Raw genomic sequence first — 17,232 nt, 5'->3', positions numbered from 1 at the left:
TCCTTCCTTTTTTCCTTCCTTCCCGCCCACTGCAGGCTCTGACTCACTGTGCTTCCCTCTCTGTCTCTTGCAGCACCTTACCCAGCAGTTCTTTCCACCTGAGACCCAACCAGTCTGTCACTCAGGCAGGCCACCTCTAGGTCTTAAAGCCTGCCATTTTAAAATACAATGCAATTTAATAGGGACTTGAGCATCCACGTTTTTGGTGTTCATGGGCGGTTCCAGAAGCAAACCCCAACAGATACTGAGGCCCCACTGTACTCAGTAAATTGCAAAAGAATAATAACACAATATAAGCAATAACACAACCCACAGACTAAAAACAGAGAGTGACGAGACAATATTGTCAGTGCACCCAAGCAGAGCTGCAGGAGTATAATTCGGTTCAAAACCTTGATAAATAAAAATAACTTAACCTGATGCCTAAATATAGGGCTTCCTGTATCTAACAGGGGAAGTGTTCCAAAGATGGGGCATCACCATTGAAAAGACCCCCCCCCCCCGGTTGCAACCTATCTGGTGCCTAACAGTGGGAACATCTTGAGAAGTTTTCTGAAACTGAGCTTAAAGATTGAGCAGGTTCATAATAGAAGGTGGTCCTTGGGTATCTTGGTCCTATCCACTAGCTTTAAACCATAAGCAAAATGCAGTATCTACCATACAAGAACCATATGCATCCAAAATTCCAGATTGTTCATTCACTGATCTCTCGTTGAATCTTAAAAGACTCTGTTAATTCTGAGATGCAGCCAAAGCAGTGATGCTTCTTTTGGGAAGTGAGAAATAGTCTTGACTTCGTGTACTTGACATCCACGTGCTGCTGAAATTACAGTGCAGCATGGATATGTTTGGTGCTCACGTGTCTTGCATCCATCTGTGCCGAAATCCCACCAACTTTCATAAGCATTTGACTAGCACAGAAGGGAAGGAGTTAACATGACTGTAAAGGATTGTAAATTTCAAACAGGATCAAAATTTGCATCTATATCCTCCCAGATATGCTTGGCAACAGAAATAGCTCTTCTCTTTCCTGATTAGGAAATGTAGTCAGGCACTGATGCTTGTTGATGATCTGTGTTGCATAATGGGATATCCAAATCCTTTTTGCTTAAGGTTTTACTTGGCTCAAGTCTGGCAAGATCTTTGTTAACAGCATCCCTTGGATGGGTCTATACTATATTCTCATTCTGTTTTCTGAGATAAATAAGTATCCAAAATTGTTGAAAGATTTAGAGACAGCATAGGGTCATAGAACAGATCAGCCTTATTTTTTTAATGCATGTTCAACATCAGTTCTACCTCCTTAAACTCAGCAGCAACATTGGCCATGTACTGCATTTTCATGAACTACAGCCCACTTCCACAGCATCTACGTATAAGTGTATGCCACATTAGATATACCTTCGCAGTGCCACAAAATTTCTTTTTGCATGCTGAAGTGTATCTGAGGGTAAGCCACCAAGGGGCAGAAATCAGGGAATTTGACAGCCACACTTAGAGATGCCTTATTCACTATGAAACTAGAGCAGTTTTCAGGCAGAGGGAGCTGTCTATCTATCCTTTGTGCACTATGGCTCAGCACATAGTAGCCAGGCCGGGTACTGCCATATTTTGCCAGGTGGACTGGGTGATTCAGAGAGCCAGTGTGGCCTTTCTGGCTCCCTGTAACTCTTCCTTTAGGTTTGGCTCCTCAGTCTTAGGGAATTGTCAATGTGAGTGGCAGTGCATTAATCTGCCTGCCATATTATTAGAACTTTTCCTTCAGCCTGATTAGAGCCATATACTTTTTCTGCCCCTCCCCCACCAGATATTTATTTGCTATTATGGCCCACAATTTTGACCTGACCAGGACTTAACTTGGCCCTCCCAACTGACTGATCCTGCTGGGTTCTGACCCTGTATGTCAGCATCATTGCATATCACTCTGCCCTCATCCTCTCTGCCCCATTTTCTGTGCTGCTTTACTTCTTTTTGACTTCACCCCAGCCTTCTCTTTTTTAATCTGGAACATCTCATTTCTCAGTCTCTTTTCCTTGGCCTTCCTGCCTACTAGTGGCCTCCTCAGATTCAATTCTTTCTCAAGCCTTCTGTCAATCTCAATCTACTTTCTCTCAATTCTCTTTTGCTGAGTTCCAATTTCTTCTACCACTCCTTCCCTATGCCCTTTGACTACTATATCACATTAGGGAAGTACAGCTAAAAAGTACCAGAGGTGTCCTCACCACCACTGTTACAAAATCCCATTGCATGCTAGCATGTAAATGATACAGCCAATAAGGATCTGAACAGAACAAGATGTATTTCCACCAGTTATTATTTTCCTAAACCCAAAATGTCGAACAGAAACACAGACTTTACCTTCAGTGGCTTGAGGCTCCCCAGAGATCAATTCGTGACTCAGCTCCTTTTTTTAAAATTGGCCTTAACAATGTCTGCAAAAGAGATTCATTCACAGCTTTCTTTGTCTACGGATGGCAAGGGTAGAATAAGTGTCTGACAGAATTAGGAAAGATAAAAGTCAACAAAGGCTACTCCAATACAAAGCAGAGACACAGCAATGCCAGCTTATTTGAAAACTGAAGGACAATTTTAGGAGGAATACAAATACAAGTGGTGAGCCAAATGTTCAAGTGTGATCCATTTATGCAAAGAGAGTGATACGGGTAAGCAGAGGGGGGAAAGGAATTACATATAAATTAGCAGCAAGATACTTAAATATTACATAAGTTGGTTGCATATGCAAAGAAAAACCTTATTCCCCAAAAATGTGTTGAACCATTATGTGACTACAAAGCAATTGCCACAGCAAGTATTCAACCAACTTCCATAATTTTATACCACAGCTCATCTGGAGCTCTTGCTTGGCAGGCAGTCTCAACCATCTGGAGCTGTTTCTTTGCAGGTGTCTTGTGTGCATCAACTCTCTGCTTGGAGTCTAATGTGCATTAGATAGTATAACCTATGGAATGGACAGTATATTGTCCTTGGTTTTTTTGGTATTGAATTGGAGTAGATGAGCCCCTGATTAGCCAGATACAAAGAAGAGAGACCCTTTCCACATCACCACTAGAGCATCATTCAGTGTTGCTGTGACTTAACTGGAAATTAATGTAGCTGCTTTCAAGATGGTATCAGGACAACTTGCTTTTGTTCTGTACTTTCTCACAATGACAATTTAACAGCCCAATTCTAGCATCTGACTTAAAGTAGCATAAATCGGCCGCCAATGATTTATGGAGGGAGGAGGAACAGAGCGTGTTAATAATAATAATAATAATAATAATAATAATAATTAATAATTAATAATTAATAATAATACTGGTATTTATATACCACCTTTCTGGTCATCAGATTACTCCTCTGACTTTATTTAAGGCGGTTCACATAGGCAGGCTATCTCTAAACCCCGGAGGGGATTTTTACAATAACAGAAAGGTTCTATTTCAAGAACCGCACAACATTTCAGATGGATCTTTCATGGTCTGATATCACTTCTGGCCCCCAGTTGCCTCCCATGCTGGCTGACAAGCAGCTCCTTCATCTCTCACTTGAAGTGCAGCCAAGACACTTCTTTGTTCACACCAAAGAGCAGGTGGAATAACTCATCTCACTTGTCAGCTGCTTCAGGGTCTTATCATTCATGGAGCTGCCGGTGGCCTCAAACTGGTGACCTTCTGATGTTATCTTCGGACTAACAGAGGCTCTACCCTCTAGACCAGACCTCCTGTTGGGGGAAGAGGAAATGGAAACAGGAAAGGGGAAAGGTTTTCAACCAACAGCCTTTGTAGACTACTGGATGAGGTCTCTCTCTCTCTCTCTCTCTCTCTCTCTCTCTCTCTCTGAAGGAGGAGGTGTGAAGAACAGCACTCATCTGTGTTGAGACATCCTTTTCACCAATGTCAACTGATGTCACTAAATGTGACATTTCTGGTTAAGTCAGATCTGGTTACAATTGTTCATGCTCTGGTCACCTTACCATGACATGGTTCATGTAGTGCTGCCCTTTAAAGCCAGTTTGTAGGAATCAGCTGGGATAAAACTTGCCTGCCCAAATCTTATTCTGGACAGCTTGCTGAGAACATTTTACACTTCCATTGCTCAGTTTGTACTGATTACCTGTATGATTCCAGGCATGGTTCAAAGCCTAAACATTTTGGGACCTGGGAGCCTAAAGGACTGCACTCTTTCATATATGAAACCCCTGCTCATTCAGATCATCATCTAAGAACTGCTTGATGTGCCTGGTTTGTTGAGGTGTGTAGTGGGCATCTATATGAAGTAGAACATTTTAAGACATGGCATCAGACCTTTGACATGCCATTCCCTTGGTGGCCAGTCAGGTATCCCTCCTGCATGTTTTCATGTGGATAGCTGAAAAGTGGTACCCCTCTTTGTGGTTTACAGCCCAATCCTAAGCAGACATGGGGGATACAGTTTGTAGGCAGGGAGGGGAAAGAACTGTTGAAGGGAATGTCAGTAGATGGAGTGGGTGAATTCGGTGGAAGTCATGCATGCCAGATCTTATCCCCCATTTTTCTGCCCACCCCAACACCTGGCTCTCTTCATACTTAACACCAGCCATATAGCTGGGGTAGTAAAAAGGAGAGCCATAGGTGTTTGGGCAGCCTTCTGAGAGCTAAATAAAAAAATACATCCTGCAGGCTGTCTAATTCCCCTCCCCCCAACACAGCATGCAGCACAGCCTCCATTGGCATGGTGCCGTGCTATAACATTGTGGATGATTGGATTGGGGTTTTCCTGATCTGTAGGGTATTTACCATGATTTGATAGGCGTTCAGCTTCTCTTCCTTTGAGGAAAACTCTAATCCAGGATGCACTGATTTGTGAGAGGCTGGTGACTGGATAGTCTGGACTTGGAACAGAACGGTGGGCTCAATGTCCTATGATTTCTCACCCCTGCATCTTTGACTCCTGTGTATTTTTGCCACCACACTGGAGTTTTCTACAGACCTTACTTCACTAAAAACATGAAGGCGAAAAATGTTCCAAGGCATATCAGAGACCTGTTCTAGATCCTAATCTGTCACAGTCCTTCATTCTAAAATCTAATGACACTGAGACACAGTGCGACTTTTCATGTCACAGCAGCTGTAGGTCTGCCACATTGTCATATTTTAAGCAACAGTGGAGTAGGATTTAAAGATGCTGCTGGATTGATATTGTCCCTTGGGCATTTAGAGGAGGGTTGAAGGTGGACTTTAAAGCTTAGTCCATTAAAAAAAATTAAAAAAAATATCACCACTAACATGTCTCCTAATTAAAACAGTGAGGCTTAAGGAACTATCTTATGCTGTACAAGATATTCCACTTTAAACCACTTAACCACTCAAAGGAGAATTTCAATGTCACAATTCTGTTTACTGGATGAATTTTCAGACACTGTTTTGCTTGTGGCATGTACCTTGCTTACTGAGGTAATCTGTGGAAATGAATCTTCCCTGTATCTTGTTTTTGGAATTCTTATTGAAGAAGAGTTGCTAGATGTGGATGGAATAACAACCACATATTGCTGAACATTTGCAATCTAATCTATATTCATTTTAGATTATTTTTAGAACAGAGCTAAAAGTTGATTAAAGAAATCAGTGTTAATCTAATTAAAAACCTGAAACTAAACCCAAGATGAGATGAGATATGTGTTAATTCACTCAGTAATGTTTGGAAAAGACTACCATATATCTTAGAGAATGTATCTTTGATGGTTTGTTAGTAAGCCTGATGAGACATAGTGTCAAGTTCCGTCATGTGTCTACTTCAGCTTTATCGGTTTCACAGCCCAATCCTTTCCTGCCTCCCATCCTGCTGGTGCAGCTGTGCCAAAAACAAAGGGGGTGGGGATCAAGAGGCTTCAGCAGGGAAAGGAAATTAAAATCCCCTTATACCTGCATAAACCTCCACTCCACCAAGGGTCTCCTCGGACCTGGATCCACCATCCCTCCTTCCTTCCTGCCCAGAATGACCTCCAGTCCTCCCACTCCCTTCCCCTGCCCACACATGCCCCACTTCCACCGCTGTCTTACTGATGCTGGGGGCTCCAGGGAAGCCACTGCTGCCTGGCCACCAGTGTGCATTGATTGCGGTGGCACAGAATCATGGGTTACATTGTGCAACTGCAATAAACACACTGCGCTGCCGAACATGTGTTCCAGCAGCATAGTGGCTCAACACGATTGGGCTGTAAGTGATATATTTCTCCCAGGGCCTCATGCAATACATTTTATAAATTGCTTCTCATTTTATAAAGTGTTTCTCATTTTATAAAGTGTTTGTTTCCTTCTAGTAATACTTTTAAGCTTACTGTTTAGCGTCTCTTAACACAAGCGGGATCATAACAACACCCATTAGATTTTCTTTATCCCACAATAAGCACGTGTCATCTTACTTATTTGAACATCACTCACTCATCCAAGTGTCAGTACTCAAGAGCAAAATAGAGATGCAAGTTCTGTCTTATTTTTGTGACACCTATTTACAGGAGCTGCAAAACGTGCAGTTTTGAATGTCGCTGGATGCCAAATAATGATGAGAAATGTGTGCTTCTAAAAATAGGTTATTGTGACAGTTTTGTGTTCTTAACTCTTACATCTTACTAAGTTCAGTTCATCTGTTCTTGTATTACAACTATCCTAAGTAAAAGAGAGAATGAATTTAAGAAATTCCCCTGTGATTGCTTGACATACTAGAGAAACATTATAGCCTTTGGTAAAATTATGCTGCAGTAAAGAGCACACCAAACATTACCTGAATGTTTTTTCTCCCCTTAACACTTCAATATATTGGGTTAAGAGAATTTGTTTTTCTTATAATTATAGTTGCCTTTCTAGTTGCAAACCAGAAGCACATACATTCCTGAGAAACAATTGATATAAAGGTGCACCCTAGCCCCAAAAGTATAATTCCACATATCATTCCACAGATGGTACATTAAGGGCACAATCCTAACCCCTTATGTCAGTGCTTTCCAGCACTGGCATAGCAGCGCCAATGGGACATGTACTGCATCCTGCAGTTGGGTGTCACTCATGGAGGCCTCCTCAAAGTAAGGAAATGTTTGTTCCCTTACCTCAGAGCTGCATTGCCCTTATGTCAGTGCTGGAAAGCACTGACTTAAGGGGTTAGGATTGCGCCCTAAGTAGATCAGTCTTCTCAATAAAGAAGACAGTCTTCTTATACAAAATTCACAGAGGGAATTCCATGGGCAAATGTGTACATCTGGTCCTAAGCCATAGGTCTTTGTGGAAAAACAAATCATTACAGAAGCATGCTGTTTGAATCCTGCTGCCAAAGAGAAGGGGGAGAAAGGTCAAGAGCGTCTGATCTATGTTTGCTATCTTCCTCAGTGGTGGCAGATTTGGAAATATTTCTGCACAAAAGCCTCTGATTCTGGCACAAAGCAAGGGTAGTCTTCAGGATTAGTGCCCCAGCATTGTTACCCTGCATATCTTCACCCATTATGAAGGTGAGATTTGCCACCACATCCTACTTGTTAGCAGTGATCTCACAACACTCAGGATAATCTATGCCTATATCAGTGTTCTATCTCTGTGCTTCCGCAGCATACCCTGGCCTGACAGCAGCCAGTGTCATCATCAAGGAGATAGAAAGACTTCTGATAGTCTGTGTACAAGCCAGTGATGTAGTTTGGTAGTTTTCTTTGGCAGTTAACTTGATCAGAATGTGTATTCTACCAGTAAAGAGACAGAAAAAAAGCAATTCTGACCAGCTAAGGTGTCTGCCCAATAAAAAGAGAAGGAGCTCTCCTATCTGTAGATTCAAATCCCCTAACTATGCAGCACAATCCTATACTCACCTTATGCTGGCGGAGTGACTGCTTTGCCAGCACATACTGTTGCAAACATGCCATAAAGCCATGCTCCTCTTGCGTCTGGAGGATTACAGGGCACCTGAAATCTGTCGGGTTCCTTATCCATGGGGGATCTGGAACAGAACCCCTGTGGATAATGAAGGTGGCCCTGAACAGTGTTCCAAATGACAAGGAGATGAAAGACTGAATAGAGAGAAAAGTGACCATCGTATGCGAGGATGAAATGCCCATCAGAATGAAGAGTGAAATAGAAGACTTGTAGTGTTCTGTGACCAAGAATGCTGGCCTGTGAAGATGAACAGAAGCAGGCTTGAAATAGAGTGCAAATGAAAATGTCAAGGTGATTTCTTAGAAGTCTAAGGATGGGCACTGTTTGAAATGAGACAAGTGGGAGAAATGCGAATGTAACAGCCAATGCAGGAAAGGTGGAAGTATCCTCTCTTAAACATTTGGGCATGCAAAAGGACAGGGAAAGTAAAACCTTAAAGTAGGGTATTCAAAACAGATTAGAAGAGACTCTCACTTGGGTGACTTTAGCTGTGTAGCATATATCTGCTATAGCTAGATGGTAGGATAGCTGATTCACTACTACTATATGCAGCCACTTATAGGAAGAGGATGGACCACTGGACGATGAGGAACCTTATTAATGGAGGGGGCTGGCAAAACTTGGAGCCAGGCCTGAAATTTGGAGCCAGGTTTAAATTCATCTATCTATCTAGCTATCTAGCTATCTGTCTGTCTGTCTGTCTGACTGACTGACTGACTAGTTTACTATGTAACTACATAGACTGCTAATTGTCTGAAAGTCCAATCCTGCACATGCCTAATCAGAAGTAAGTTCCATTGGAGTCAATGGGACTTACTCCCAGGAAAGTGTGGATAGGTTTGGGCTGTTAGATTCTCTTAAAGTGGAAATCTATCCATGTCTACTCAGAAGTAAGCTCCATTGCAATTTGTGGGGTTTAATTCCTGGAAATTGTATATAGTGTTAGAGTCTCAGGCCCCTAAAGGTGCCTAGTGTCCCCAGGTCAAGCATTCCAGCGGCACTAAGTTCTTTCCGGTTATCGCAAAAGCTGTCATGCCGGAGCTCACAGATTGGCCACCACAGCAAGGAGCAAGCAGCTGGCTCTGTGTACCAGCAGGTGATGAATGCCTGACGGTCCCAGTAGGTATGCGTAGGTAGTGAGAGGAAGGCAGGGTGGGGGGCAGACCAGGTAGGGGTGGGTGGAACATGACAATGACAGGGGCAGGAAGGAAGGCAGGACTGGGAAGAGGGCTGTTTCAGCAGTAAAACCTAAGCCACTTCCTAGTCTTGATCTTCATTGTTATCACTAGCACAGCTCCGAGTAGATCCACCAGGCTGACAGGGGCAAAGAAACAAATGTCTGGAAGCTGAAACTTCCCCTTCAGGGTGCAGCAGGTGCAACATGTCAAATGGAAATCATAAATATCCATATTCATGAATGTTCGAGGGGATATTAGAAAATGTAAAGGAGTTGAAACCTCAAAACTTTTATTCAGATAGTTAATATTAACACCTTTTAATGGGAACTTTTGAGTTGAATTGATTTTGTTGCCCTCGTTCTGGATTGATAATTTTGATAATAATTGTGGTGTGTCTTACTGACAGTTCTGATCTAGTTGTAAATGTTGTTTTTGAATGACTGGTTTTACTACATACTAAGGCTATATACTTATTAAAGCCCTGTAGTTGATTAATTTTTCCCTTTATAACCAATTAATAAGTAGTTGATTGATTAATTGATTAAATTCCATAGATTGTATCTATGTTGTAGCTATCTTAATATAGATATCTCCTTGTGATTATAAAGGATGTGTGAAATAGTTCACAATTTAATTTTTAAAATGTCCTGTTGTTATTAGGAGAAAAGGTCCTCTTTAATTTTTGTTCCCATTTCCTTTTATAATTACATGCTGGAACCAAAATCACCTCAAGAAAAGTATCTTTAATGTCTATGAATTAAAATGTGCTCAAATTGTTTAAAATGTTCTCCACTTGCATCTTTCATATACTTTTCTTTTTTTATGACTAAAATCTTGCTTCCTAGCAGACATGTCTATCTGAATGCTCAGTTAACTGGCAGTTCTAAGTATACTATGTACTTTTATTGAAAGTGACTTATTTGAACGCTTGTTCTTTAGGGTTTCATTGCAAGTCTTCTAAAAGTGATTGTCTATGCAAAGTAGTCCTTTTCCTGTCAGGAGTACATAGACTTTGGTTTTGTACCAACTTAGGTATAATGGGTGCTTTGCCATATCAATTGGTATACATTACTATTATTATGATCATGATAATCTATTAGTTCACGAAGCGGTTTACATAGCAAAAATAAATAAATGGTCCCCTGTCCTGAAAAGGTTCATAATCTAAAAAGTGGAAGTGAAACATCAGCAACCACCACTAGAAGAAACCCTGCACTGGCATGAATAGGGCCAGACCTTCTTCACTTGCTAAATATAAGGGATTCACAACTTGAAATGGTGCCCAGCTAGCTAGGGCCTGTCAAGTATAAATTCAATATTATTTATAAAAGGATTGCTCTGAAAAATATATAAGATTATCAAGATACAGATCCTAGGTCTTGAATTGAAAGATTTGACTTTTTTTCCTTTATATTTTTTAAAGGACAGATTCTCCATTCATTAGATAAATGGAGCCTAAGTGAACGGACTCTTGTGTACTTCACATCTGACCAAGGGGCGCATGTTGAAGAAATATCAAGCAGTGGAGAGGTCCACGGTGGATTTAATGGAATTTATAAGGGTATGAGTTATCTAGTGTTCTTCACTATTGTATAGGCAAGTGTTAGTTAACCACATTTCGACTAGCAACAGACTGCATATATGACAGTCCTTAGGTGGTCTGCCTGAGTGTCCCACCTGAGGGTGCACTGAAACCACCATGTCCATCAGTGGATAACTGCCCTTTATGTATACTGATAGATGCTCATCAAGAAAAGCACTCTATTTGAAAAGTACCTTTCCTTCAAGTTGTGGGGTCCAGTAATCGGAACAGTGTCAAGGTCATCCAGGTTGGGCCCTTGCTGAGTTCCACATCCATCAGAGAATCCACCTGATTGGGCTGAACACTCCTCCATACCATTTAGTCATTGCAGGTTCCCATTACATGCATCTAGTGGGTGGGGAAGGTCACTATGTTCTGACCTTGCTTTTTGCTAGTGAGCTTGGAGAGGCCAGGGGCCCAGTGAAGGACTTTATTTTAGGGGCTCCTGAAACTTGGCAGTGATACTGAATAGAGGTGCACAGGATCACTATGAGGTACTCTTTTTTTCCCTCCAAACCTTACCTATCAGTGAGGGCAACAGTATAAGAGGAAGCTTGTTACAAGGAGGATTCATACCAGACCCTGCCATAGTGCCCCCAAATGCTTCCACAATATTGTTCCATGTGCTAGACAGTGTGGATAATGTAATTAAAATGTAGTTTAACCTAACTTTAAAACTAGGCCATTTGTTCTGCTTATCTGCAGCTATTCCTTAAATTAAACAACCTGATCCCCTTTCAGACCTTTCCTCCTCACCCAGTGATGGGTTGTTAACTTTTTTGTCCAACTGGAGTACATCTTGCAACATCAAACCTCCTTGAGCGATAACATGCCAAGTTCTTTAGAGAATATATATCGGAGTTCCAGTCTCTCCCTACACTGCCCCATTCCCCAATGAAAAAGCAGCTATGGAGTATGTGAGAACAGAGGTGTGGACACAGGGAGGAAAAAGGAGATTACTACCTAAATGTTTGTTGTATCCTGCTCCAAATTTCATTCCTTCCTCCCAAAAGTGAATGTCTCCCTAATGCAGTTGGAACCTTGTAGGAGGAAAAGCCTTGTAGGGGGCAAGTTTGAACTGGGAAATTAGCAGGAAAAGAGTTAAACATCCCTCCCCTCTGTTGCTTTTCTGGTTTTAATAACCCCAAACTGTTTTTTTCTTAACAAAGATTGGACTCTAAAGTACATCACTGTGCATAATATGTAATTAGTGCCATAGTCTTAACCACTAACCTGCCAAGTTATAAAATACTATAAATTTAACTTTACAAAGAAGATTTTTTTAAAAAGAAATTGAGACATCATTCAGCGTCATGCAACAGGAATGCTAGGCTGACAGCTCTTTGTCTTCAGTATTGTGCACAAAATCACAGTAATTCATGAACCGACAGTTCTGCTTGTATAATTGCCATCTTCATTTTCTTCATTTTTCACTCTTATGCTTCACACTTTTTATTCATAAATTCATGTACAGCTTGTTTTTTCCGACCTGGCAGAGTTGCTTCATTTAAAATTGGGCTTCCAACAACCCAATTCTACTGGGCACTAATGCTGGCAGAAGGAGTGTTCCGCCAGGGGCAACTGGCTGATGGCAGTCGCAGAAGGGCCTCTGGCAGTGCACAGAGTCATAGTGTTACTTTTCTCCATAAAAATGAATGGCACCCATCCACTTAAATGAGAAAAAGCAAAGCACTGCAAACTTTTTGGGTGGGCCTTACACCTGTTCCCACCCCCATTGACACCAGCCATTTAGAATCAGACCTGCTCCTTTCTCTTCATCTGCAGTTGCCCCTTCTAGGTATCTAGTTCATATATCGGTGGAAGATGAATTGAAATTAGAGCTAACATAAGAATGGCCCATCCACATTTTTTGTGATAGCCATGACAGTACCTCTTACCAGGCTTTTCTTTTTGAATGAAATCTTATTTAGTTTTTTCTTTGATTTTTACCATTTCTTCAAACTATAGAATATTTAGTTTTTAGATTAGGAGGTTGGTTTTTGGGAGGTTGTGGCTATGTAATTAAATGTTTAAATATTTATGTCCTTGTTTTTCATTTTCTGTACAAATGTCTTTCTTGCAAATCAGAACTATTAGGGGTAAATATCAAACATTTTCTGTATAAGGCTGTAATTGAAAACAAAAAGGAAGAGAAGTGAAACATGGTGTTTCTATGCACATGTAGATAGTAAATTGGAACATGTGATGTAACAGTTTATACAAACACCAATTAGGGTGTAATTTTCAGGTGCAGCACTGTCTGTGATAAGGATTCTCAATAACGCATCTTCTGTAGATGAACATGTGAATATGAATCCAACCAATTAACCCTCTCATCGGAGATGTAGAGATCTACTTAGCAGTAATTGGCACTAGCCTGATTCAAAAGCTCTCAACACATCTTCACAATTTGAACTCTATCATTTCTTTTGCTGTACAGCTAGATCAGAGCCAATAATAAAGCAAAAGAGATGTTGGCACTCAAATGGCTGTCTACTGCTGAGTTGCTTAAAAAAATGACATCACTGGCATGGGCAAAACACTCCGGGTGTAAAGATAGCCAACACAGTAGATACAATGAGAAATTGAGCCTTACAACCTATAAAAACACTTAGTGCCCAATTCTAACCAGCTATCCAGAACTAATGCAGTCACAATGCAGTTCCAAATTTAGGCAGCAAACATTCCCTCCCCAGCCATCCAAAGGCCTTTTAAGGTCTTAAAATGTCATTTCCAGTTTTTAAGAAAAATCGAAAGTGACCATCTAAGGCCTCCCGAAGGTCTCAGAACATCCTCTGGAGGTGAGGAAGCACAGCTACCCTTGTGCTTGGAGGATTACAGGGCCCCTGAAACCCACAGATTTCATTATTCACGATGGATCCTGGAATGGAACCCTTGCAGGTATTGAGGGTGGCCATGTACTTCTATCTTCTTCCACCTCCGCTGAAAAGAAAAACCAGGTTAGTTTTTAACCAGGTTAGTTGCCACAAGATCTCTTGGTGTTGCCACCAGATCCCTTCCATATACTAGCACAGCTGCCTAGAGGAGTTGTTACTTTGATTGTTCTTGTGCTTTATGATGTGGAGACCTCTGATATCTCAAGTCTCTATCAGGAGTGCTGTTCTCTAGGAATTTTCTGGCTGCAACAAAGCAATTGTTATGATTGCTGTTATTCCTGTTTTTATTGAGCCCAATCTAAGTGGTCAGGGTCGATAAATCTTAGCACTGTGGCAAAATGGCCTTTTTCATTTCATTTTCACTTTTGCCAAGGTCAAAAGCAATCTATTTTGGGTTGTGATTTTGAATGCTGCCTTTTCATCCCAGTTCTGGACATTAGAAGGTAGTGTGCAAAAGCCCCCAAAGTCTGATGCTGAAGTCTCTAGAGCAGTCAGGTCCTAAACTGCTTGGCATAATGGGAGCTTTTCCCCTCCAGGTAATAGCAGCCATACTAGAACCATCATGAATTGAGACTATGGCAAGTGGTAACATTCAAGTTTGCTACTCCTTTATGTAGTCATGACTGCTACTAACAAAACAAAGCTGTGACTACTAACTGCTACTAACAGAACAAAGCTGTGTTCCATTCCAGAACCCCAGTGGATTAAAAAAAAAAAAAATCAGTGGAAACCAAATCAGTGAAAAAGTTGCTTTGAAAACACATTTCCAGGTTTCTTGTTCCTCCATTGTTACCCCAGAATGCATTGATAGAGATGCTATACCTCAGTGTTTCTCAAACAGTGGGTCTGGACCAACTAGGTGGGTTACTAGCCCAATATCAGGTGAGTCCACATTCATTTCAATATTTTATTTTTAATATATTAGACTTGATGCTACCCTGGTGACTGCATTTGGGGAAATGTCACAGATCTGTACGTTTAACAGGCTACTATGAAGATGCTTTTAACAATGATAGTCAATGGGACTTACTCCTGGGAAAGTGCAGGTAGGACTACAGCCTAAGATTGTTAAAAATATTTCTGTTTGATGTCACTTCCAGTCTTGACATCACTTGTGGTGGGTCCTGACACTTTCTCATTCTAAAAAGTGGGTCCTGGTGCTAAACTAGTGAGAACCAGTGCTATACCTCTTTCAGCCACTAGCTGGAGTGAATAATAGAAACTAGTGCAGTGTTTTCAAACTTTTACTGTTGGGACCCACTTTTTAGAATGAGAATCTGCCAGGACCCATCGGAAGTGAAGTTATGACCAGAAGTGTTAAAAGCATATACACAGTAGCCTGTTAAAAGTACAGATCTGTAACAGTTCCCCAAATGCAGTCACATACCAGTGTAATATATTAAAAAATAAAATACTGAAATGAATGGGGACCCATTCCTAGTGGGTCCCAACCCACAGTTTTAGAAACTGATCTAGTAGAATGAAATTATAATTATTTAACAACATGAAGGTGGGAAATTGGATTTTGGTGCTTTTTTCCTTGCTACAAGGCATGGACAAAGATGGACTTTCGAATCAGTGGTGAGTCAAATCAGTGGATACCAAGGTTTTAAACATCGTATATTTGCAGCAGTGCTGTTCTCCTTGTGATTCAAAAGTAAAAAATGCAACCTAAATCGCTTATTGCTTGTTATTAAATACTCAAGTTGACGGGCAGCCCAATCCTGAGCTGTCCGGAGCTCCACGGAGGGCTGCCGCTAGATCCTGCGCCTCCCACGCTACTGCAGGAGGTTTTTCAGGAGAAGGGGACGTTCATCCCTTTCCCCCGAGTAAGGGAAGCAGCCCCACAATGGGCTCCCGTTCTCTCCAGCAGTCCAGGAGAGTGCGGAGCTGCAGAAAAATAAAGGCACTCGTGTAGGGCAAGCAGCCCTGCACGAGCACCTGGGATCCTGCGGAGCTCAGCTCTGCGGATCTGCCTCTCCCCCTCACTCCAACACAGCTCCCCCATGCCCCTGGCCATGCCTCCCCCTCCCCGGAACGCCTCCCCCACGCCCCCAGGAGGAGGCTGCGGAGCTGCGGAACCCAGGCAACCGCCGGGCACTAGCCCAGCGCCAGCCAGCGATGGGCTAGCTCTAGTGGTGAGCCCTGCAAACGTGCCTTATGGCACATTTGCAACTGAGATCCGCGACATGGAGCCGTGCCGCGGACCTCAGGATTAGAGCCCAATCCTATACAACTTTCCAGAGCTGGTGCAGCCTTGAAGAAAGGGAACAAATGTTCCCTTACCTGGAGGAGGCCTCCATGATTGCCCCACCACCACAGGATGCAGCGTGTGCCCTGTTGACACAGCTGCACCGGTACTAGAAAATTAGATAGGATTTGGACCTTAGATAACTATGTACTTTGGTGGATGTGAATTATTCTTTTAAAATTGCTTGTTTCTTATCTAGTGTGCTGGGTAAGAGAATACTTATGCTTTGCTTTGTTTTTGTTTTTTTAATGTTGTTTCAATTCCTAAAGTGCAGATAAGTACAGCATTCACATGAACAAAAGTCTGTCCTTGAGCCAACATTTTTACTCACCAGAGTATATTGCAATCCTAAACTTCATCTTTTCTTTGCAAACAAAAAAAAACACCACAGACATACATACAAACTACTATCACACTCATTTCAAATTTAATGTTTGTTGTGCTTCCAAGTTAATACAATTTTTGTTACTATGTTCATAAAATGATAGCATGTAAAATCTCCTCCTCCCCCCCCCCAAAAAAAAATAAGACTTTTCTATCATTTCTTTGGTTCTGTCAAATGAAACTGTGTTGGGATTTCTCTAGCTAATACGTTGCATTCTGCTTTGTCATCTACTTTAAAAATGAATATTTGCTGTTCATTTTCTCTTATGAAGCTTAACTTTGGTATTTTTTTCTCCCTGTACCGTACATGAGGTATTGGCAATAAAACTGGCATGCTCTAGGACTGTTCTGTAAGGCTGATAAAGGCAGACTAGTATCAAACACAAGCCTCAGCTGTAGTCATGCACAAAATATAGAAAGAGGAACTGCTTTTTTGTATATTAAGGAATTTTAACTTGGCAAAGATACCTGCCTGAGAATATAACTCCAAGAACTAAAACAGTAAAATTTGTCTTAGGGCACAATCCTAACCCACTTTCCAGCACTGGCATAACTGTGCCACTGGGGCATGTGCTGCATCCTGCAGTTGGGGGGTAGTCATGGAGGCCTCCTCAAGGTAAGGCAATGTTTGTTCCCTTATCTCAGAGTTGCATTGCCCTTATGTCAGTGCTGGAAAGTGGGTTAGGATTGCAGCCTTACTGGACCATACCAAGGCTACTTCAGCTTTCTGTTCCCAGCCTCTGACTAGGGCAGTTTGCCTAAATGTTAGGATTCCTACCTCTGAAAGCTCACAAACTGAGAACATGCAAGTGATTGACATTACTGTGGTTTAACCCCTGCCACCAGGTATTCTTGAGGTTCTCTGCCTCTGTAAAAAGAAATCCCACTTGGCATAGAGCAGGTTCACATGGTACCATCTGAACTGTGTCTGTTCCCCCTTCTTGACAATTAAGATCATCATGCCCACATCATGCCATCATCTCTCCTGCTTCTTTTCCATTGTCAATAACTTTTCATGTTGCTATGAAAAGCATATGAAAAGCTG

General features: G+C 41.7%; 1 protein-coding gene across 2 annotated transcripts in view; it reads left to right on the top strand.

The window, feature by feature from the left end:
• STS (steroid sulfatase) overlaps positions 1 to 17,232 on the top strand; it is a 107,958-nt gene that overhangs the window by 57,355 nt on the left and 33,371 nt on the right. For both annotated transcript variants that reach the window (XM_066619356.1, XM_066619357.1), the window contains one exon: positions 10,497 to 10,634. In XM_066619356.1, coding sequence (XP_066475453.1) covers positions 10,497 to 10,634 — 138 coding nt within the window. The remainder of the gene's footprint in view (positions 1 to 10,496; positions 10,635 to 17,232) is intronic.

This window comes from Tiliqua scincoides, chromosome 3, assembly GCF_035046505.1.
Source record: "Tiliqua scincoides isolate rTilSci1 chromosome 3, rTilSci1.hap2, whole genome shotgun sequence".
Lineage (NCBI taxonomy): Eukaryota > Metazoa > Chordata > Lepidosauria > Squamata > Scincidae > Tiliqua > Tiliqua scincoides.
The sequence above is the reverse complement of the archived record's forward strand: the minus strand, read 5'-3'. Positions and strand labels throughout refer to the sequence as shown.